Genomic DNA, 24,518 nt, shown 5'->3' with positions numbered 1-24,518 from the left:
AGAAAAAAAGAAAAAGTCCCTTGAATAAATAAAAGGACAGTGTACAAATCAAAGTTTAGTAGCACAAGTGATGGATTTAGAACAAATGGGAGAAAATGTCATGAAAGGTGGGACAGAAAGTCACAGACGGTACTATCATACAGTCCTCCTCTCCTAATGCTTGCTGCTAGCTTATGATTAATTACACGCTGGTCTGAAAATAGGTTGCCTCCTCCATCCCCACTTCTTTTTCTGTGTGAAACATACAAAGAAAAGAAGAGAGAGAGAAAGCTGGAGTCTGGAAAGGCAAGGAGGAAAGAGAGAGAGAGGCAGTCTGGGTAGAAAGCACAAACACATGGGGATAGAATGAAGAATTGCTGGGGTTCAGCTTTCAGTGCTGACGTTTTTGCTGTGTGACGCATATTCAGACTCCGTAGATACTGCAAGTTCAAAACCTTCCTAGCAGATACTTCAACTTCCCTCCAATATTGTGAGGAGTATCTTAAAACATCTTCTATGTGACATCTGTCTGCCCTACGAGGTCATCATAAATGATCTTAAAAAAATTTTTTGGGGGGGGAATCTATTCCCTGATGTCAATGTACACATTTTATGGATTTAGAATCGTCTTCTGACATCTGAAGCTGAGTGGTAAGAGAACTCGTTTGAACGGAGGCTGAAGCAGAAAAGCTTGTGCTGACAGAAACTCCGCGACAAAAACGTGCGCTCGCAGCAAAACTGCACACACGTACACTTACTGTACATACACCTGCTTATCACACACACCGTGTGGCTGTGCTTAGACCCACTGAACCTTGTAATAGCTTTGCTGAGACAGATCATGCCTCAGCCTGCTCTTGTGTTCCCGTTCTATGGGTGTGATAAGCCATCACCTGGCCCTGCAAGAGCCGTCCTGTTAAAATTTAATGCTACAGTACGTCCTTAAAAGGTACCGAGGCACACAGAACGGTAAGAGCCACGTGGATTGCTGTGCTAAACTGCAAAGTGTGGGGTTAAACACAGCCGTTATAGCTGTAATGCCTCTATACATCTAAAGGGTGAAATATTTATATTCTCAATAATGGCTGCAATGTGTATTATGTGCATTTAGTTCTGATTTTACGCCACATCACACATGTCTGAATTATTGGTAATGCAATGTGGAAACACACCAGTATTGTTGTGGTATACAATAATTGACAAACTGGTCAATCACACACAAAGTCAGTCATTGCACTGTTTAATCATGCAACATTCAAGTGGAACAGGTCACAACAGAAAATTACTCAATAAACTGTTGTTTTAGGTTGTTATTTTCTCTTTGTGGTGAGTGGGTAATCTGCACTTAGAATGAAGGCAATTTGTGTTAAAGTATTGATAAAACCTCTCTCTGAGGCACAGATGCAGACCTTAATACAGTGTATGATTACTTCAAAGTGTTTGATTTACATTTTTTGAGCAGCAGGAGGACGGAACGTGTGGCCAAGAAAGGCCAAAAAAAAGCACAATACATGGGAATAAAGGTTATGTTTGCTTGTTGCTGAAGCTACATGAAATCAAATTCCAGGGCTTGGTGATGAAGTTAATCTGGACATGTGGTTGTAAAATGGCCAGGAAACTACAGTACTATTAATCAAAGAGGGGTCATATACACGTTAAAGTTGCTTGTTGTTCAGAATTATAATGTAAAACTTAATAGGGGAGCAGAGCACCTGTTCAGCTGCTGACTCAGCGGCTCAAGGACAACTGATAAGCTACCATAAATACTCACAAGGAAACCAGATTGACCATTTGAAAGGCTGCATACACAACCTTGAATCCTTTTGGGCCTGTGCATCTTTGAGGGAAGGTTGAAGATGAAGCAGGTAGTGATGTGATCATTGTCCTGAGCTTGAGGAGAGCAACCTCGGACAAAAGAGGATTGATGAGTGCTACAGGAAAGGGAGGTGCTATTTCTGTCTGTATTCTCTCTGTGTGGCTGATTGTGTGTGTTCAAGGGTGAAAATGACAGTGGTTGCAGTCTATAGGGTCAGACCGTGCTGTGAACCACAGCATTAAATATTTACTGAGAATGATGCTGATGATGAAGAAGGTGCAATCAAGTCAGCTATTTAAAACCAGCTGTTATCAATTTACAGTCATATCTTTTTCGTATACATCAAAGTTGAAAGTTTGCAGTCCTCAAGATCATTTATACAAGAAAAATCTTATTAGACCAATTTGTTTTTTCTGCAATAAAAGACATTTGGCGACTCATAATAACTTTCTTTATGCCACAATGAGCAGTTTTTTATATCTATATTTGTTCTATCCTGAGTGATGTTTGATAGAATAAATGCGCTGGTAAACACTCATCTTCTACCACTTTATCCTCACTGGTCCCAATCTCAGCTAGTTCATCACATTACCACAAAGAGACAAACTACCATTCACTCTCACACTCACACTGACGTTAAATTTCCCCAATCCCCAAATCTGGGGAGAACATGGAAACTCCATGCAGAAAGTGTGTGCTGACATCTCCACCAACCGCGAGGAAAACAATGCCTTGGAAAACAGAAAATGCAGTAGAAGACACCAACTCATCGGTACCAGAACAATTTTATGTGTAGATACTTCTACAAGGGCTGAGGTTCTACCTGGAACCATCTGCATCTGAAAAATCCTTTCCCAAAGAAAGGGTTTTTCAAGGGTTCTTGGTAACACTAAGGGTTCCGGGTTCTACTTAGCACTTTTATTTCTAAGAGTGTACTGCATTGTTCTTAAAACTGGGAGTTAATGCTACTGGTATCCATTCCCACTGCAAACGCCAGATGTTGTGAGTTTGTTGACCAGTGGAAAAAAAGCGATGAACTATGTCCATCAGTGGTCCAAATCCTGAAAAGGGCCTCTTTGGAACATCACTACAACTCGAAACATACACAACTGGATGGACTTAGACTCTTTAGCCCTATGGAGTGCAGCAGTTTTCTGGTGAGTGAGCTCATTCACAACCATCTGACCTTGATAAATGAGGCAGTTACAGCCACTGGAAGAGTTTATGTTATTCTTTATGTAGTCAAGAACTTAGTATGGCCCTGAATTTTCTGTGCAAATAATTCCACACCCTTCAAGTTTAGGTAAATCCACTCGGGGATTGAAATATAGATGTGGATATGCAAGTAAAAGAAAAACTAAAAACATTGACCCAGTATAATACTATTGCAATAAAAAGTATAGAGATAAAAATTCATGGCCAGCATTTCCATCAGCCCAGTTTTTAAACTGCATATGTTTCCTCTTCTGTGCAGGAGAAAACACAAACCGACATTCACACACACAAGCATGACACTTGCAATTAGCCACAGTGCCAGCAGTGTGAGACTGCAGAAAGCTGCAGATGTGCTCTTAGTGAGCACCTCATGGACCCGGCGTCACACTGAATCAGCCTGGAGAGGACCAGGCTAGAAAGAACATGCCAGCGATTCAGCGCAGCCCAATTCAGCAGATCTGTATGACAAGACTGGCGAAAAAATTGAGAATCTATTGTTACAAGAGCGGCACTTGTGGCGTCTCCATTCGTCCTAAATAAATTCCATTATCCGAGCTGTCAGAGAAGCAGGAAAATAATCCATCCTGGCTTATCATCACAAACGCATTCTATCCACTTTGACGTTTTTCCCCTCTCTTTTCTTCACTCTCTCCTGAAGTTCATTTTTCCAAGCACTGCGAAATATTGAATCAACTGCATTTGCTGTTTATTTTTCTAATTATCAAACAACATCTAACACACTCAACGTGCGAGAAAGTGTGTAACAGCTTCTGTCAGTGATCTATAATAAATTATCCATAGTGTGACCAACATGATTAGAATCACAGAACATGTATTGTTACACATCAAGTAACAGCGCAGTCATGCTTGCATGCACGATTATCATGCTATCAAATTAAATTATGGAAATTGAACAATAGATTTTCGACCATGATGTAGAATTAGGCAAGGAGACATTTGCTTCTGATTTTCAATTTGCTCCAAAAGCCACTGTAAAAGATTTCAGTCTTTTCCTCGAGATGAAAAGTTGGCAACAGGGCTCTCAAGTTGTTGTTGTGTCAATTCTGCAACCAGTGTATTTACCCGGCAACAAGAAATACTAATTTCTGAACGACCCAGAGCAATCTGCCTTCTCTGCATCACCAATTCATAGATTACTAATTTATGTGTGGTGACTTTTATCACTTATCAGCAGCGTGAGTAATGTCACGTGTGATCGTGTGAACTTAGTGAAATGTGTGTGTCTCAGGCTCCGGTTGGCATGCTAAAGGCAATAAATAAGAGAGTGCAGGAAGCAAGGGTGTTGGCGATTCAGCTAAATCTGGGTGTGTATTCACCACACTTTAGTCGGCCTTTACTGAATTGGTCATGAAAATGTGTTAGGAACAGACACTTTGACAGATTCATCAACATCATCACGCAGTGAATCCACACTGTCACCTGAAGGCTTTAGGAGAGTCATGTATCTAACGTTTCAGCTTGAAACTGTCAAATTCAGATCATGATCCACTGTCAGTTTTTCCCTGCTCTATCTGTTATCTGTTCATTTTACTTAATTTTACCCAAACACCTGATTTTATAAATTGTTGTTTTTCATAAATGATGCCTCAGAACAATGTTTAGCACTCACAGCGAGAAAGTTTAAATCCCTGTTTGCCTGGAACTTTTCTGTGTGAAGTTTGCATGTTTTCCCTGAGTGTGTGTGCGTAGGTTTTCTCCAGATACTAGAGCTTCCTGCCACAGTCCAAACACATGCAGATTAGGGTTTGGTTAATTGGAGACTTCTTAACTGCCCTGGGTTGTGAATAATGTAAGATGTGAATGGTTGTTAGTCTCTGTAAGCTTGGTCCTGCTAGTCTATTCACAATTTCCCCTGCCTCTGGCCCAGAGACAGCCAGGACTGGCTTCAGCTCCCCCTGGAAAAAGACAAGCAGTACAGATCATGGATGGATGGATGATTCAGAAGTATAAGGCACTTTCCAGGCAGGAAAAGGTCACACATTTCTAATATTTGGCTGACAATGCAAGTCTGTGGGGGCATTGTTATGACCTGGGGTTGCTTCAGTTGGTCAGGTCTAGATTCAGCAACATTATGTGCCCCAAAAGATAAGGTCAGCTGACCGGGGGTTTTTTGGGGGCATATTCCAAGATGACAATGTCAAGATTCATCAAATTATGAAGGAGTTGTTCAGGGAGCAAAAGACAGCACTTTCACACATGGATTGGTCGCCAGACCTTAACTCTATTTGAAATCTATGGGACATGCTGGAGAAGACTTAACAGTCCAACTCCATCATAAATACATTGGCAAAAAAAAAACAACAACTGTGGAATGAAATAAATGTTGCGACATTGCATAAGTTTATTGAAGCAATGCTTATGCAAATGCATGCTGTAATTAAAGCTAAGGATGGTGCAACTGATATTTGAGTGGGTGACTTTGTTTTTGACATATGGGGGGAAAACATTTTCTTTTTTTAATGCAGTTTTTAGTGCAATTACCACAGTGACTGCAATGGTTTTAGCTGAATCTGTTACAGATGAATCAACTTTACAGAACAGCTGTTATGTCACCACACACACACTATGAAAACAAGCAAGCACACATTCACTGAGTTCACCTTATAAAGTAACATCATATGTGTGTAGCTGTACGTTTGCTGTTCTGCAGCTCACAGAAAACACTATATTCCCGCCTGTTAAAGCCAATTTGCTCTGTGTCCTGCTGTGATTGGCACAGCTGCTTGGAGAGGATGAGACCAATAATGTGACTGGCTGAGAAGACAGTGATTAATCACCGAACCCTCCTTTTAATACCTCGCTCCTCCAAAAACCTCCGGCACATATTTTGCTCAGCCAATATTAGATGATTTGAAAAGTATGTTTGGTCACCCCTGCACTGACCTTGTTTTATTTGATTTTATTTGTTGTGAGGCCGTTGTTAAAGGTCCAATATGTAACTTTTGGGAGGGTTTATTTACAGATATATGTTTATTTAAGTGTGTAATCGCTTTAACTTTTAAATCATGTAAGGATCGATGTAAGGATCCGTCGCCCTGTGTCGGCTGGGATTGACGTGACGCCCCCCCTTGACCCTTGTGTGGAGGATGGAGCTGTAGAAGATGGATGGATAGATGGTTGTTTGGGATTTGCATTTTGCATTATGAAGCGAAAGCTTACTCCTCAAACAAAAGGACAGATATCCTTTGTCTGATACACAAAGGCACCGGTCGTTTCCTGACACACCTGAGAAGGGGAGGGTTGACCTCTCAATGACACACACTGGACTTTTAAAATGCCACAACGAAAATGGTCTGAAACCAGAATGAAATGTTGCAGAAAAATCTTTGGCAGATCTTTTTCACCCCTTGCCTGCATGTTAATAATTCAGAGTGGATACTATCAATAAGTTGTTCTGACAGCAGAACAGGAAGCAAGAAGTGGGCAACAGTGTTTGCCTTGAGACGTGCTCAAACTCAGGAAAGATCAAGTTTACATGACCACACAGTGAACCCACCAACAGAGAGTCTGACAAAGGCACTTTTTTCTAGAGATAGACCGATAAGTATTTTTTCAGGGCCGATACCGATTATTAGTAGTCAAGGAGGCCGATAGCCGATATTTGGAGCAGATATTCATTTGCAGTAAAAGTGAAAATATTGGCGTCAATTTCAACATGACTGAAATGTTATTTATTTATAGATATGCATCAAAATGCCTATAATCGGCCTGGCCAATAATAGGTCTATCCCTATCTTTTTCTCAAAAATTCCTTGAAGCAATTGTGGTATTTAACAAACGCTCTCTTTCTTTGTTCAACAGATTCTGCAGCCACCACCTGTACCCAACGCTCCTCCCCTCAGGACCTGTCATTTTTCCCTCTGTCTATAAATATTCCGCTGTTGGGACAGATCTATGGGTGTGTCTGACATGCCCTACACAATGAGATCCCTCAGCCGTTACACCCACTGTGGGCTGAACGCTGCATGATGCTTTGTGACTGATGCCGGGAGACAAACGCCACTGCCACTGCTCGTCTCTGCCGTCAGTGCCAGCAAAAGCAATCGTCAGTCAGATAATCTGGCGGCTCAAAATCCCCAGCTGGGCCCACTCATCCTCTCCCGTGCCACTCCTCTGTAGCTTGAAAATACCTCAATTTCAAATCATGCATTTCACTGTTAACCTTGATGGCAGGAAGCTCCATTTCCATCAGCGTGTGCCAGCATGTGTGACTGGCTGAGTCGCTGACAGATGTGCGTGTGTCTGACTGCAAATGGAGAATGAACGCGCAAGAGTAACATCTCAGTAATTCTGCTATTTAAATCTTGTTCAATGTGGCACGGGCATAATAGAACCCTTATTTTAACTGTGTCTGCTGGGCAGGTTCACGTCTTAATAAAGTTATATCTTGATCATTCTCATTTAGAGGTAATAAAAGTAGAAGTTAAAGCTGCAGTAGAAAAGGATCATTAGAAAAAAAAAATTGTTGAGTCTCATCCTCAGGTCATTAAATACTAATGATTTGGGATGGAGGATCTTTGTCTTGTTCCCCTCCCACCAAATGAGCAAAGATAGACACAGACACTGCATTCTAAATGACCCGAGGCAATCTCCCAATCGCTGGAACACTCAGTTGTTTGTGTAATATTGTCCAACTTTGTTTTAGATTACTTTTCCTTTCCTAATACCTCAACATGAGCAGCTGCTGTGACCCAAACTATTATGTTTTTGTGGTATCCATCCATCTGCCATTTGGACATGAGGGTGAGCGAATAAGATCCATCTCAATTTGGCATTCAAACATTCATTGGGACTCATGGATCAAAGATCGAAGGTCACAGTGGCCTCACAGAGCATGTGTTTGTCCACTGTGAACAATAAATTCTTTCTTTCCAGTCCTATACACTTTCATGTTAAATTAAACTGGACAACACATTTCTATACACAACACCTGTTAGTCAGCAATGGGCTGTAATTTGCAGCGCTGCCATTTCATAGAAGCACTATATAAATATGTATAAATTATGCTCAGGTGCTTAGAACAGTGCGTCATGTCTCTGAACTTGAAAGGCTAAAATACAACACTGTTGAAGCTACAAAGGGGTGCATTAGTTGACAGGAACATAGTTCAAGAATACCCCATTCAGACCTGGAAATTAACATCCATTCCCTGTGTTTTGATTGTTCACACCAGGTATTAAAGTGCGTCCTGGAGGCTTTCCTGTGACCAAACGATATGAGATAACCCACTGACGTCCTATGTGTTTGCGAGAATAAAGTGATGTGTTTAACGAGTCTGACAGCACAGATGTGTCTGATGTCAATGTGTGTGTGAGAGAGAAAGAGCAAAAAAGAGAGATGAGAGAAGCTGAGTAACATGAGCTCTACGCACACTGTTGTTACAGGAAACAACATTTTAACCATTAGAAAAACACACAATTCTTAACAGCCATAGATCAGACGTCAGCTGAGGATGCCGTTTCTAATCCATCCTGATAATGCGGTCTTAGTGTGATCAGATCACCTGTATGTAATGAACTAGGCCTAAAACCGATCTGAAATGCCGCAGCACCTGTGACAGTGGCTTTTCCCTCTCCCTCCTTTGCCCTCTAAGAGGACATACAGATAGACCAATGAAATGTTCTTTCAGAAAAACGGAAGCAGATTCTTCACGTTTAATCTGATGACACCTGAATGCCCCGCTGTAATTGTTACCCATATAACTTGCTCATGTTAGTCTCTCGCTCTGAACAGCCACATAGTGACTCCGCACAGAGGATTATATTTCCTCTGACAGCTCCCCGCTAAGCTTTCTGTCCCAATCGGTAGAAAAGAGAGGTGATGTTGTTCTGCGCTTTAGGAAACTTTACGTACCCTCAGGGGCCCTAAGGCTGTACCTGACAATAGGAAGTCACAGATAAGCATGTATGCGGGGGAAAGACACAAGCACATTTCAATGTGTATCATTATCTGGGATTTTATTGGGTTGACATATGGGCCTCTCTAATCTACTTTACAGGGGCAGCTAAATGAAAATGACGACAATAAAAATCAGATGAGACGACGAGCAGGTGATGACTGAGTCTGCCATGTGGCTAAATGCTTCACTTTACCTGCTTTATATGTTGTCCAAAAGCCTGGAGGAACAAGCATTTGCTATTTTTGGTTGATATGAGGATTACACTGATTATTGTAATGTTGTAATAAAATACAAAGGTATTGACTGTTCAACGTATGAACGCGGGACCACAAATGATTTCACAACAATGCTTTTTGAACACACGGGCTTACGGCGCCGTACTAATGAAGCAAACACGTGACAAGAGCATATGTTTGGCCCAGGGAAACAGATTATTCTTTGTTAGTATGCTGCTCAAGTTAACAGAACACTTTGCTCTGCCAACCAAATTATATTTGAAAAGTCTGTGAGAAGAAAAAGTGCTCCTAAAGAAAACAACCTTGTGTTTGCTGCTTTGTTGCAGATCTGCAATCACTAACCAGTCAAGAGGTTCAGTCATTCAGTTGCCATAACAGGAGCTGTGGGTCATACTATCTGGGAAATAAACAGCTGCCTGCGATGGGGCTCATAGACGCTGAATAATCATCTGGTTTTGTTGTGGGAGCAAAGAAAATAAAGTATGTTTTTATGATGCCATAAAAATGCTTGTTTAAGACAGCTTTCCTCGTGTTTTTTCCAGCTCACTGCAGAATGCTAAACTCAAAATTTGATGGTGCATTAGCTTTACAAACATTGCCGTCCGTGTCATTGACTTTTATACGTATATAAATCAGCACTTTTTAATCCCAAATATGTCAGAGAGCACTCTGCGATAACAGATATTTTGTTTGAGCAATTTGCCTGCTGCACATGAAACAGCCCACTCGCTGAATTAGACCTATTAGTCACTGAGTGTTTTTTAATTTTACAGTTAAAAAATATCACACTCCACAAAACAGCAAATATGTGCCTTCTATATCTGTACTCGCTGTAATGTCCTGCCTCAGCACTTGATTTGTCTGCTGAAAGATGTGCATCATGAACTGCTGTTCATGCAATTGTGTGTAAAAAAAAAAAATACTGCTGAAGGTTGAAAACAGCTGAAATTCAGCATATCTAATCTAGCGTGATATGTGACCACGTTAGCTCATCATAACTTACAAAACAGCGATAAAGTCAGTCACTGCTCTCTCTCTCTCTCTCTCTGTCCTACCTCATTGTTGTTTTTTAATCTCATCGTCACTCTTCTTAATCTCCACATTTCTTCTTATCTGCTCTTATTCTCTCTGTGTTCACTCCATATCATATTATACTTCATATTTGCTACCTTCCATTTATGACACAATCTCAGCATTTAAGAATAACAAAATATGTCAGATAACAAAAACACATTGTCTCCGCTGAGACGCTTTACTAAAAACTCATCTTTTGAACAGTTGCGTTAATTTCTCTCGTGACTTGACAAAAGCAAATGGTGCTCGAAGGCTTATTTTACACTAAATATAAGGTGGTAGCTTTTACTGCAGCCTGATTACTTTAGGCTCTTGCCTGGGTGTAGCATGTCTGTTTTACAGTAATGGAACTAATTACTGTTAGAAAGCTGTTACCGTCGCAAAGTTTCTTCTCTTTTATTGAGTAATTTCCACAGGTGGTTACACAAAGTTTCATTTAGAATGTTTTGTTTCAAAGTTTGGTGGATTAAAAGTTTCAGAGTAGTTAATAACACCGCTCAGTGTGATTTCCAACTCCTTCTGGCTGTAGCCTGATTATATTTATGATGATTTAAAAACAAAAAACAAAAAAACAACATCGACAATCACCTCGCTAGTATAATTCTGGTATAAAAAAAGTCTCTGGCAATTCCTTTTCTGTGTCAAACTAATTAAATGTGGTTAGTGTTCCAAGTGTGTTCTAAGTAACCACACACTCAAACACACAAACAAACAAACAAACAAGCATGTCACTTGTAACTAATGTTACCACAAACCATTTCAATTGGCTAAATGACTTCAGCGCTTGCTGTAAATCCAGATGCAACAGTAGTCATCATCATGGTCATTTGTTTGTGTATGTTGTCCGGATTGTCAAGAAGTGTTTTGCACTTGAAGATGATTTGTTACCCAACCTTTGTTGTTGTTGTTTGTGTTCCACCACTAATACAATCTACTACATTTATTTGTGCAGGACACCACAGCACACACATCTGGATCTTAACAATCAGATAGTGACTTTAGGGATGTGTATATTATGTTTATGGCTCAGTATTTTGCATGCTATTATCTGTTATGCCCTTTAATTTGGTTTACATTAACAGTTTGGACAATAGCATCCTGGAGGGACTGCATTTGTTTCCGCCACACTATATATGAGCTCATTTTTTGTTGTTGCTTAGTCGTTCCCCTGGTTAACAGGATACAAAGAGCCAATGCTCAGTCAGTGTAATGCAGTTTCACCACGATGGAGCCCAGTGCCCCTCAAGGATTTTTGTCAACAAATCCCATTTGTTTAATAAGCAGCAGCAGCCGATAGCAAAGGATTAAAGTCAACAACTGGGTAAAAAAAAATGGTGGAATTCCTCCACAGAGGAAAAAAGAGGAAGTTGGAGCTGATTAGCAGATAGAGGGATGACAGATTAGACAGTGAATGGATTTGAAGGGAGGCCATTCTCTTTTAAAAGGCAGTGATGGGGATTCTACTGAGGCTGAACATTGTGCAGGACACAGATATGGTTAGATGGCAATTGACTTCCTTGAGTCGCATCACACTGGAGTTCAAGAGGCTATGACAACATTATGCTGGGAGTCTCATAAGAATGACCAGCAGATTAATAAAAGACATAGAGTGAGGGAGATGGTGGTGGAGTGAGGGAGATGAGATGGGGATAGTTAGGAAATCAGAGACGAGGAAAAGAGAGAAGGAAGGAAAGCGGGGAAACACATAGGAGACACAGAGGCATGGGAAATCAATGGATTTCTACGCAGCGCAGAGAACGCGCCCCCTCTCACTGATTCAGAAAGCCTGTCCAAGGACAAGGTAATCAAGCAGCCAAACTGAACATCTATCCACAGACCCATAGTGATGATATGCCACAACATCCCGTCCCTGTGTCCATTTATCGCCTTCTTTCAGACCCCAAAACAAACAAACATGTACACACAAACACACACACTTCAACCTGTACTGGCTCTTCTCCGCCAAGTGTAACAGTGTAATTTGATTGAGGGTTAACTGCAGTGTTATTGATGAGACAAGAGGTCTGATCCATCCTGAGCCCAGGGTAAGGCACAGGCGCAGGGCAGCTATAACTCAGAGAGTGATCCTGGACCCTGTTTGCCACGGTATCAAACTGGCATTTAAAGCTGCAGTGCTGCGTAGGAAAAGAAGGAAAGAAGAAGAAAATAACAAGGAGGGACAATGTGGTCTCTCGAAGGCCCATGGGATGGCTCAGTATAGTGTATGACCCCTCCTCTGTCCATCCTCCTGCCCTTTCCCTCCTCTCCGTCTTTTTCTCTCGGCTGTAATGACCAGACAACCACTGCTGTAATATTCTCTGTTCTATAACTGACAAGTACAAAAGGTCACACAGTGGGAGGAGTCTCATTCCCTCTAATGACTCAACCAGAGCAGAGCCCTCTGACTCGCATTCAAATGTCAGCAAATCAGAAAAAGTACTGCTGTACTGACTGTTGTCTTTGAGTTTTTCCTCTGATGTAGGAATAGATGTCAGCATTAGAATATATTGAGAATGAGGACTAGCATTGTATCTGAAGTGAGAAAAAAACAAACATTTTGTTAATCTTTTTTGAGCACATTTAATGTGCTTGAACTTCTTTGTAAAGAAATGATTCTCAAGGTTTTCCATGTTCAGTAAATGAATTAAGGGCTGCTTAAGGGTTTGTCAAGTATCTCAGTCTCCTGCAAACAGACAGGAAAACAACACTCAAGATGGCTCTTCTGAGACAAAAACATGCCTTAAAAAGATGGTCACCACTGCTGTGTACTTGAAAAAGATGAAAGGCGGTATTCCAGCGGTAAAATGCTAAAAAGTTATTCATGCAAGCCAAGTGAGCAAGCTGGTGAAAACATGAAGAATGTGCAAAATTTTACAAAGTAACATTTTGCACATTCTTCATGTTAATGTCTAAGAACAAAGATGTTCAAGGATCATATTTTCCTTCCTGTAACTTGCTTGTTTTTTACGACTTATATCACCAGAAGAACTGATTCCTGGTCGTGTAGCATTAGCTGGGTGGAATTAACCCTTTAAGGTACTACTCAACCATTTGGTCGACCACACTTTAAGTCACTATATCTCATTGAAAAATGCATCAAGCTGAACTCACTAACACTTAATGTGACTTGTTCTGAATGATGTACTTTATGAATTATGCAAACAAGGTTTATTATGAACAGACGTCTCAACCGTTTGGTAGAGGCCTGTATCTGAAATACTGTAGGGTCTAATTAAACAAGTTGAATAAAAAAATATATTGATTTGTGTTATTGTTATAAGTAAATAAAATAAAATATTAAAAAATGCAAATAAATAATTTTTCCTTTGCTTTTTTCTTGGTGAGTACCTTAAAGGGTTAAAGATGCAGTATCAGACCAGTGCATAGACATGCATAGTTGCTGGTGCACAATCTGGCATTTCTGGCAGACCACAATGTACTCTAAATTCTATAGGTTAACAAAAATATGACCGCTATTAAAGCATTTATGTAAATGCAACTACCCACACTGACCTCTCCTCATAATGACTCATAAAGAAAAGTTTTAGAAATGTATTTTACTAAGCAACTTGACTAATGTTCTAATACTTTAGGCCTAGAAAACACAATAACTATTATTATCTACTGAGAAACATTAGGTCAGCACACTTTGAGTGTCAGGATTACAACATTAGACAGGGGAGAGACAAATGGCCCAAGGACTGCTATTTTTTTCTCTTCATTACGTTGTGGTTTTTCTGCCACAAGAGAAAATCGAGTATTTATCAAAACAACAAAAACATAATAGCAATCGAAGACAAACATGATACTGATACAATAAACAGAAAACAAGTTAAAGACACAAAAGTTATGCTGAAAATGAGCAAAAAAAAAAGGAAAGGAAAAAGAGACCTCAGTCAATTACGAGTTCCACCTAGTTTGTGTCTATATCGATTTGTTGGGGACTAGGATCTCTGCTTTTTCACGATTCACCTAATTGCACTTACTCTGACCCTCTAATTACTTCACTAAGACCTTGTTGGTCTCACCTGAGTGCACGGGGAGTTGCTGCCATACCAACATGAGACGAATGGAAGGAGAGAGAAAGAGGACGTGAAGGCAAAAGGAAGGAACAGGAACACATTAAGAATGTATTATGTCTGAGAGAGAGACGGGGCCAAGAATGAAAGAAGGGACAGATTATGTAAATAATATGTATATATATATACATAGTATGGCCTGATCTCATTTCTCATTTTTACCCATACCCCTTGCCACCTGTCACTTGGAACTGAGTTATAATTATTCCCAGACCCGGTGTGATTTTGGTGATTCGACACACCACTATCAAAAACAAAATAACACACAAGAAAAAAGCCTGTTGCTACATATTGCTATCGTGGACTATATTGAAATTATTGTGCACTTGTCTGAAGCATATTAGAGACAACAGACAACGTCTTCAATGTTAATCTTGGAAATGTGTCATTTTGAAGTGTGCCTTTACTTTAAGAAGGGGAGGGAAATAAGGGAAAGGGCTCAGTAATAAGACAACTGGTGATATGGGACTAAAGGCCACATTATACTTCTCCGACTGCGTATGCGTTATTCGTCTGCGTCACCACGGAGACGCCTCGAGCATTTATACTTCTGCGTCGTGGTGACGGACACTCGCTGCAATTTCCCGCCCGATCAGTAGGGGTCGCTGCACAAGGTTGTTGTGCTTCTGGCTACAGTGAGCAATGGCGTCCGAGAAAGAAAGAGAGAGAAAGACTGTTGTTGTTGAAACAGTGGCCGTTTCTCACTTTTCTGTGTGACGGAACGCAGTTTTAAGATAATTTGAGGCGAGAAATTGGCCATTTAGGGTCTAAACATGTGCTGTGTGTGTATAGATATGACGTATTTATAGTTCGGCAGCGGCGTTATCGGCGGGGATCAGCTCCGCCTCTGTGAGGACGCCCAGAGCGCACTGTGAGCCGGCACAGAGCAGCTTCGCTCGGCCTGTCCTGAGGACCAATCACAGCTCTTGCCGTCTCCGTTGTCCCTTGACAGAGTGACGGACACTTAAAAAATATTTCGTGCAGACGGAGACGACGCAGAGGCTCTTCGACAGTCTCTGCGTCGACGCAGAGTCTCTACGTAGCCTACGCAGAGCACTTTACGCAGAAGTATAAATTGGGCTTAAGACAAAATCTGAGCTGAGTTGAAGTGTATACATTAGCGTTAAGGTAGTGCTGTAACCATAGAACAGAGGACATACCTGATGGGAGGAGACCAAGGGCCCAGTTGGGGACAAAGAACCCAAAAGGGTTGTTTGTGTCTTTGTTGTCCGTCGCCTCCTTGGCTTTGTGTTCCTCTGCTTTTTGGTCCACACCTTTGAATGGTGTCCACCGGCTTCCAACTTTGACCGACTCTGACACCGCAGACCTGGATTCCATTTGTGTGATGGAGTCAGTGGTGAACTGAATGACTCCTGTAGTCAAGTGCGATCCCACAGTGGCCTGACCCTGCTGCAGGTCGGGTGTTATTTGCTCATTCTCTTCCTGAAGCCATGAAATAGAGAGAGATGGCTCATCTGTGGGGGAGCTGTGAGAGACAGAGGTTTCTGTGCTTACTGCTGTCATTTCTGTCCTTGGTGTGTTGCTGGTCAGCAGAAGCCCAGGTGTGGTTACATAAGAGGGTGTCAGCACCTCCATCAAGGCTTCGGGCATGGATGTCCCCAACTCCTCTCTGCTTGTGCTTTTGCTGTGCTCCCTAAAAACAGGAGTGAATCCTGAATTTGAACGGCCCTCCCCTCTGTTTGAAGAGGCGGTGAAGAGGTTGTTAGTAGGTCTGACATAGATCTCACCCGCAGCCTCTTCTGCTGCATCCTGCTCCTGGGAGCCAGGATGTGAGGAGGCTGGCTCTTCCACGAGCTGCCACTGAGACAAAGTGGTGTGCTCAGCCACAGTTACAAGCTCACTCAGGCTGTGTGGAGACTCGTTTTCAGGACTGAGTTTGACACCACTGCTGCCCAAGCTGTTGACTTTAACGCCTATCCCACCAGGAAAGTGGGTCCCCTCTCCACTCCCCTCCATCTCCCTATCCTCCCCTGCCATAATCCTAGCAGCTAATGGAGTGGCAGTCTCTTCTTCATCCTGATCCTTTCCTTCGCCAGAGTAATTTTCAGAGTTTTCCCGCAGGAGGGACTTGGGGAGGGTCATCATCTCGAGAGGCCCTGCTTTGGCTTCCATGCGCTCCCAGGACGGACGTTTACCCACATAGACCACATTCCCAGAAGGTCCCACTTTGGAGCCGTGCATGGGCTTGACGGCCCACTGAGAGTGGCTGCTGGGGGCAGGAGCGCTGTGGGAGTTTTCTCTGGGAACCTGAGTGTCACTGAGTGGAGGTTTCTCGTCGAGAGTCGATGCGGTGAATTCTACAGGGAACATAAAGACAGAGGAGTCATTCCATGTCATCAGGGAGGTGGCCAAGTGAATTCTTTTGAAATTTGGAATAAGCGATTAAACTATTTCATGAGCTAAACAGGTATTTTTGGAACATGAAATTGCATCTTAAACCAAGACTAGAGTCTCTGCATTTATTCGGGCTGTGCACACAGTAAACCAGTTTATGTCTGGGATATTCAAAAATTAATCAAGTGAGTGCAGACAGTGAACTGAAATTTAGACCACATCCTTTGGGACTGTGTCTCCATGGGTTTGAGTGCTCATTGTTTACCAAATAATACAAAATGCATTGATTAAAAGAGAAAATCATCACATAAATAGACATTTGCATACATTTAAAAAGGCCATACCATAGTTACTACCTAAACTTATATCGATCGTTTGTGTTATAAGAAGGTAAATGTTACCCTCCACTCCACAACAGTGTAAATTAAAATTATAAATGTGTCATATTTTTGCATTTTTAATTAAAAGTTCATTAGATAAGAAGACTCATTAGGACTTGTGACGATGATGTGATCACATTTGATTGCAGAGTGAGTGCGCCCACATAAAGCCAGTAATTGGGACACGGAAAAAAGCATATACAGAAATTAATTGAGTTAACGCAACCAACTGATGCGTAAAATACCTCTATTCTTTGAGTGTTTTTAAATCAAAATTATACAAACCCCAACCAATCAAACAATCTTGACCTCACCAAAAAAAAAAAAAACTTAATCTGCCCAGGAGATTATTTTTTTCCCTCAAGCTGTTTTCTCCAGCAGCTCTTATCATCTTCACCTCCACAGACCAGTTGAAATATGTTGCTGCAGCCATGCAATCTTTTCTCATTCTTGCAATTTCTCACCACATAACATGAAAACTGACACAAGACATGTGGCGCATGCTCCAGTCCAGTTTACAGTATATTGCGTCCTCTCTTCCCATTTATATTAGTAAAACAAATTTCCCAACAGCTCTTATTGCATTATGCCTAATGTGTCTCTGTTAAAAGTTTGCAGTCAAATAAAAATAGCTGCAAATGTACTGTAAAGCTTTATATAGTGAGCTTCTGTCCTCACCAGTGGATCGAATCAGTGCCGCTCCATGTGGAAGACCAGAAACACACAGATAGAGACGAAAAAGATGGAAGGTTGTATTCAAAGTAATTTCACACTTCTCTGTTCCCTGTTTTCTTTTTCTGCGTCGACTCCAAACACCAACAACCGCCTGAGTACACTCGCTTGTAGTGAGAGAAGCGGTGTGGAAAAAAAAACACAGGAGCACTTTCAACACGATAAATGATTTGCTCCACAACAAACTCCATCCCAGACCTGATTATTTCAATAAAGAGGTCCACTGTACCTTATCAGGTTACTTTAAACCAGACTCTGTGTACCTAACATCAATTATTCATTCTGTTTGTGTGCGTGTGTGTGTGACTCATGGCTGGTTTTGTAGCTCGGTTTTCTTTCAGCAGCACTATCATGTTACTGCGAGGCCCGGTTCGTGTTGCTACCATCCTCGTCTCAGCTCAGTTTGGCTTTCCTCCGTTCAGTTAGCAATACAGCATAGTGAAGGGAGGGGGGGCAGCACTCACCACAACAAATTATCACGAGAGAAACAACATATACAAATATGTTCTCGCATAAAATATTTAAATCCGTGTAAATTATTCACAAGGTCTGGTGCTGCCTTATGCCTAAGTGAGGTTTATGAGCCTCAAGTTCATTTCCATAAGAGCCACGTAGACCAGCGTAATTGTGCTATTAATAATCTAAATAGCTAATTACATACTTTTACTACACACACGGACGAAAGTGAGAGTAATTAAGCGCATTCATCCGCTTTGATCATCTATGCAATGACCCGTGTAATAAATAAAATGAGACAATTAGGTGTAGGGCTGGCTGATTCCATGGTGCTGCTCAAAGCCTGGTTAAAGTTCATCTCTGCTGCTGTAAATCTGTTTTCATGGAAATGCTTGGAAAAGCCACAAACAAACACACACACACACACACACACCCGCTCAACTCCATAAACGGATGTAATAATAAACCCCATTCAGACAGCAATGCTGTTCTTCCATTGTGAGTGGTTCTGCTGTGTTGACTCCACTTTATTGGAGTAAACGGACTGAGAGAATCCCTCCGGTCAGACACGCATGATATTAAACTCTGAGAAGGCAGAATAGTGGGAGGGAGAGACGCAAAGCCACCTCAGCCCCTGTGCAGATATGACGCTTAATAAAAAAATAAATCACAGAGGAGAAGTTATATGTCATTGTGTGTCAACATGCAGACTCCTCTGGGGTTTGTCTCGTGTAAAGTATACATAGATTTTGTCATAACAGGATGTTTTTTTTTGCAACTGCATTGCAGAGGGAGCTAAAAATATTTGATGAATTAAATATGAATATATCAAATATTAAAAAGGAAGTCATGTTTATCAATTGCACCTTTCCAGACGTTTTTAGATCACATTGCATACTACTGTCACCACTGCTAGACACATGTCAACGTAATTTTATAAATACTTATCTGTACTGCCTTTTTACTACACTCTTAAAAATAAACGTGCTTACCATATAAGGTTCTTCGGCTTGTCCTCATAGGAGAACCCGTTTTGGCACCAGGTAGAACCTTTTATAAAGGTTCCACCTGGAACCCTTTTGGAGAGTTCCACCAAGAACCCTTTTAAAACCCTTTATTCAGGAAAGGGTTTTTAAAGGGTTCGCTAACCATTAGTGTTACCAAGAACCCTTGAAAAACCCTTTTTCGGGAAAGAGTTTTTCAGAAGCAAATGGTTCCAGGTAGAACCTCAGCCTTTGTAGAAGGACCCTTTTGGAACCCTTATTTCTAAGAGTGTAGTGCTTAGTTATTGATTGTTCAGAACCATTACAGAGAACTATATGTAGAGCATTTGATGCCATACTCAAGGAATCACTAAAGGCCACATTATACTTCTCCGACTGCGTATGCATTATCCGTCACCACGGAGACCCCTCGAGCCTTTATACTTCTGCGTCGTGGTGACGGACACGCGCTGCAATTTCCCGCCCGATCAGTAGGGGTCGCTGCGCAAGGTTGTTGTGCTTCTGGCTACAGTGAGCAATGGCGTAGAGAGAGAAAGACTGTTGTTGTTGAAACAGTAGCCGTTTCTCACTTTTCTGTGTCACGGAACGCAATTTTAAGATCATTTGAGGCGAGAAATTGGCCATTTAGAGTCTAAACGTGTTGTGTGTGTTAAGATATGACGTATTTATAGTTTGGCAGCGGCGTTATCGGTGGGGATGAGCTTCGCCTCTGTGGACGGTCGGGTGCGCACTGTGAGCCGGCACAGAGCAGCTTCGCTCGGCCTGTCCTGAGGACCAATCGCAGCTCTTGCCGTCTCCGTAGTCCCTTGACGGAGTGACGGACACTTAAAAAATATTTCGTGCAGTCGGAGACTACGTAGAGGCTCTTCGACAGGCTCTGCATCGACGCAGAGTCTCTGCGTAACCTACGCAGAGCACTTTACGCAGAAGTATAAATTGGGCTTTACTTTGGTCTCTTCTTCCTACTAATACAGTGTTTCTCAATCCTGGTCCTCAGGGACCACTGCCCTGCCATGTTTTAGATGTTGCCCTGCTCCAATGAACGGGTTGTTATCAGGCTTTTGCAGAGCTTGATGACGAGCTGACCATTTGAACCAGGTGAGGAAACACTGTTCTAATAGCTATAAATACTTTTACCTCTAATACCGTTTTTCTTTTCAGCTGGAAGGTAAATAGAAGGATAAAAAAGGAAAAATTACAAGCAATAAAAGTATTTTTTTTCGGCACCTCCCCCATGCTGACTTTGAGTAATTGTTTAGAATAAAGGTGTGATTGACTGCCAAAATCCCAGGAGGCCATCACGCTGGTGTGGGCCATTGGACCATCAAAGAAAAACAAAACCAATCAATCAGTCAATCTCTGTGTATTTGTCATTTAGGTTGTGCAGAACAGCGTGCAGCTCCTGGACACATGGGAGAAGTCACAGCTGTCTGACTTAAAATAAAAATAACCAAAATAACAAGTTAAATCAATCAATCAGTGCTTTGGGATTGAGCCAGGCACTCGGGCTTGCTGTGGCTCAGATGAATATAACAAAACACTTAAGAAAACCTGACAAAAATCCACTTTCCTTTAAGGGCAGCAGATGATTTTCTTTTCACCCTTTGAGCCTGAAAAAACTTGAGGCCTTTCAGTGACTTCCATAAGTCAAAGACCTTTCCCCAATTTGCAAAAGAATTTGAGTCAATAAAAGAAAGAATCCCACTGTGTTTTGAAAGTACCAGTATGTTCCTCTATCAAAGTGGTTATGTGGCACCATCAAACCACCTACTGATGAGTGTTGAGATTCAAGGAGTAGCCTGAGGTGCACAATAACAATGTTAATTTACAGTAGCTTACTAAAGCTAGTTTAAAAGGTGAAGTAAGTAGTTTATAGTGCCATCTAGAGGAGAGGGCGAAATTTACAACAAAGAACTGCTCCTCTGCTCACCCCCTCCCTTCCCTGAGCGCTACAGTATCCTCAGCTGGTCAAATGTCGTCCTCGTTGTCTTTCTCCGTGTCAGCAGATGAGGTTCGTGAGGCGAGGGAGAGGGCGAGCTACCGCGGCCGTAGCAGACGAAGCGGAGAGAGAGGAGGCGGGACTTCTGCTACAAGTAAAGAGACGCTTGATTTGTTCTCTCGCGTTTGTCCTTACAGGCTCCGGTAGAAACATGGCGTCTCGCTGCTAACAGTGGCTATGCAACCGCGGCCCGCGACCATGTTATTTTACATGACTTTTTGAAACACTATGAAAATGAAACAAAAACTATTATACAGCGACTAGACAATGCAGGAGCACATAATATGTATCCAAAAGTGGATTTTGGGTTATAATAACCCATAAATACTACACATTGTCCCTTTAAGAAGTCACATCAGCTGGGCCACTTTCAATAAAACATTAACATTAAAGAAAGAAACAACTCCCCCCCCACCTTTGCCTTTATTCCCTCTTCCTTGATCTTCTCATCCCCCTCCTGTCCCGCTCGTCCTCACTGTAGTGATCATTACCGCCTACCTTCAGAGAGCCGCGGCGTAATTGGCAGAGACAGAGACGGCGGTGAGGGGGAGCGGCGGAGCAGCCCAACCTCCACGTTAATTGGATACGGCTGTGAATAATCCATACAGACTAAGGCTTGAATTTTCATTAATGCCTCAGGGGGTGGCATCGAATTTCAGGTAGCACAGCAGTGAGTATTTATATTAATAAAGCTCCCAATTGCTAGGTGAGAAAAGCCTTAGACCCTTTATTGAATCATTCCTCTGCCTGTCTGTGGGAGAGTGTTAGTCTTACTTTGTATCCTCCCCTTTTAGCTGATGCCAAGGATGTGTTATTTGTGGTGGCCATTAAAGAAAACTACCTTTTTCGACCCAAGGGTGTGATACAAATTCTTTTGGGTTCCTATCCGGAACATTTCTCTTCTGAAGTGTAATTTGCCATGAATGTTGCTGCCTTGCTCTGGTAGTTATTGGTCCAGAATACTTCCAGTCATGAGCCATTCCTCTAAGCTTTAATCTGCTTTTACCCCAGAAGATATAAACTAGAAGAAGTGATCTTGGGGTTCTGGTGAAAGGGTGTTTTCAACAAGGCTCGAGCCGAACTTTTCTCACCTCAACTGTGTTGCACTGCAGGATTCCTGAGGGTAATATGCTCTTCTGAATAAACCCCTTCTCAAAATTACAAATTAAATTTCAATGTTTTTTCCCATTAAAAATCCCTACATGGCCTTAAAGCAGCTTGGATCCAACTCTACACCTTTGCCTCATTTGATATTTAACAACACGACAATGCACACATCAGCACCTTTAACAACCACAGATCTCTATTTAAAACGTTTTTGATAGCTACTGTATTGTTCCATGTTGTTGTGATGACACAGAAGAACCCATATATGTGAAATCCCCCCTGTGATGAAACTTCATTTTCATTAGGAAAAAAAAAGTGGGTCATTAAACTTCACTTCCTGTCTGGTCAAGTTGCATAGTTTTTCTTATCAGTATTTTTCCACAGCTAGAACCAGAATTCATAAAAAATAAGCTGCCAATTTTAATGTAGATTTGTCGTTTCTCTAAAAAAACCATAAATATGAGCGCTAACTTTTTATTAAATCATGATGGATTAAAATTCCAGCTTGGTGGTTATTTGTTTCTGGCAGACTGTACTGTAAACAAAGCATTCTGTCAGTGAATATGAGAATATAATCTGTGTTTCATTACAACACTGAGCACTATTATATGCGCTATATACTGTGTATATATATATATATGTATATACTGTACATATATATATATATATATATGCCCTTTTCGCTTGTATGCAATTACTGTTTAATTAAATTTATGGCAATTCTTCATATTACCCTGCAGAGGATTATGGTATACTCAGAGGGAGAGAGACTGGCGTGGAGAAGTCGGAGACCTTTTTTCCAACATTAAAATCTTGCATTGTTTCTGGTTCAATTTTATACTCTGATGTTATTTTAAAGTTTAACTTGAAACATAAGTTCTAGTAGACACATTTCAAAAAAGAAAGAAAAAAGAAATCAGTGTTGGTCTCTTACCATTAACAGTGGACAGAGTGGCATCAGCAGATGTGCTGGAGGCCTGTTCTCCTGTTTGGGTGCTGGTGTTGCTTTGCCCTGTGTTTCCACCTGCAGGCACTAATTGAAATAGTGGTGTCACCTCCTTCTCCTGCTCAGACAGACCGTCCACTGGGCTCTGCAGTCCACTGGCAGGAGCCCTGAAGGGAAAGCTATCACTGTTTTGCTCCATGATGGCGTTGTCCATGTTGCCCTTGTCTCTGCTGGCTTTAGGTAAACTCAGGTTTCTCCTGGAAACTTCGCTCTGCGTCTGGTTCTCCCTAACTTTGTCGTCAGGCACTGAAAGTCTCGTCTCTAACGCTTTATCCCCCCCACCAGCAGTCCAGTATCGAAAGGGTTTCATAAGAGTGTTCACAAACTCGGCGAATAAACTGTTAGTGGCTTGAGGCTGAGGAGTGGAAGAAGCTGTGGATGATAAACTTGGGCTGTCAGAATGAAAATAGCCACCATCTTCTTCCTCATGAGCAGAACCTCCATGACTCTCCATGCTCTCAAGGTCAGAAAGGCCAAAGGTGTTGCTGCTCTTTTGATCTGTCTCTGGGTTGAGTTGGTTGCTTCTCAAGCCATCCTTTTCTTCCTTCCAAACACCATCAGGCCTTAAGTGGACGACGATGTGCTCCTCAGAGATCTCTGAGGAGTTGTTGAGTCCAGTAATTGAGTTCACTCCTGCTTTGTCCAAGTCAACCAGGCCAGTCCAGGTAGAGGTTTTGAGATCAGGGGCACGGCGTAGGGCTCCGGTGCCTAAGGACCCATCCTGTGCCGCTGTGACGGCCGTCTGGTGTAAAGCCTGAGCCTCGGCAGCCTGCATCCCTGCTGGTTGATGAGCTGCAACACACAACAGACTAATTTCACCAAAAGGAGAACAAGTTGTTGTTTTTGCCACTTGATCTGCTTCATCTGCTCCTGCACAACTTTGTACTTGAGTTCATTTTTTTAATCTTCAAATCTGTTATTACTACAGAAAAAAAAGATTAATATCAGATACTGTACCATAGCTTTTATCACCATTGATTTTTCTACTACTGGATCCAAACATGAGCAAACATGCATATATTTCCTGCACGTCATAATAAATGAGGATGTATTGACAATATTATTTACACGAGGCTAAATTTATGGGATTAAATAAAGCTATTTACCATCTTCATGTACTTTGTCTATCTGAAAGATATGATTTGTTCCAGTCATAATGT

At 41.7% G+C, this 24,518-nt stretch overlaps 1 protein-coding gene across 1 annotated transcript in view; it reads right to left on the bottom strand.

The window, feature by feature from the left end:
• ncanb (neurocan b) overlaps positions 1–24,518 on the bottom strand; it is a gene marked incomplete at both ends in the record, with an annotated part of 113,984 nt that overhangs the window by 69,108 nt on the left and 20,358 nt on the right. Inside the window, 2 exons of the mRNA XM_083888228.1 lie at positions 15,480–16,637; positions 23,287–24,150. Coding sequence (XP_083744354.1) covers positions 15,480–16,637; positions 23,287–24,150 — 2,022 coding nt within the window. The remainder of the gene's footprint in view (positions 1–15,479; positions 16,638–23,286; positions 24,151–24,518) is intronic.

The sequence above is a fragment of the Microchirus variegatus genome, assembly GCF_963457635.1.
Source record: "Microchirus variegatus genome assembly, chromosome: 4".
Taxonomy (NCBI): domain Eukaryota; kingdom Metazoa; phylum Chordata; class Actinopteri; order Pleuronectiformes; family Soleidae; genus Microchirus; species Microchirus variegatus.
This window is presented reverse-complemented; position numbering and strand designations above follow the sequence as displayed.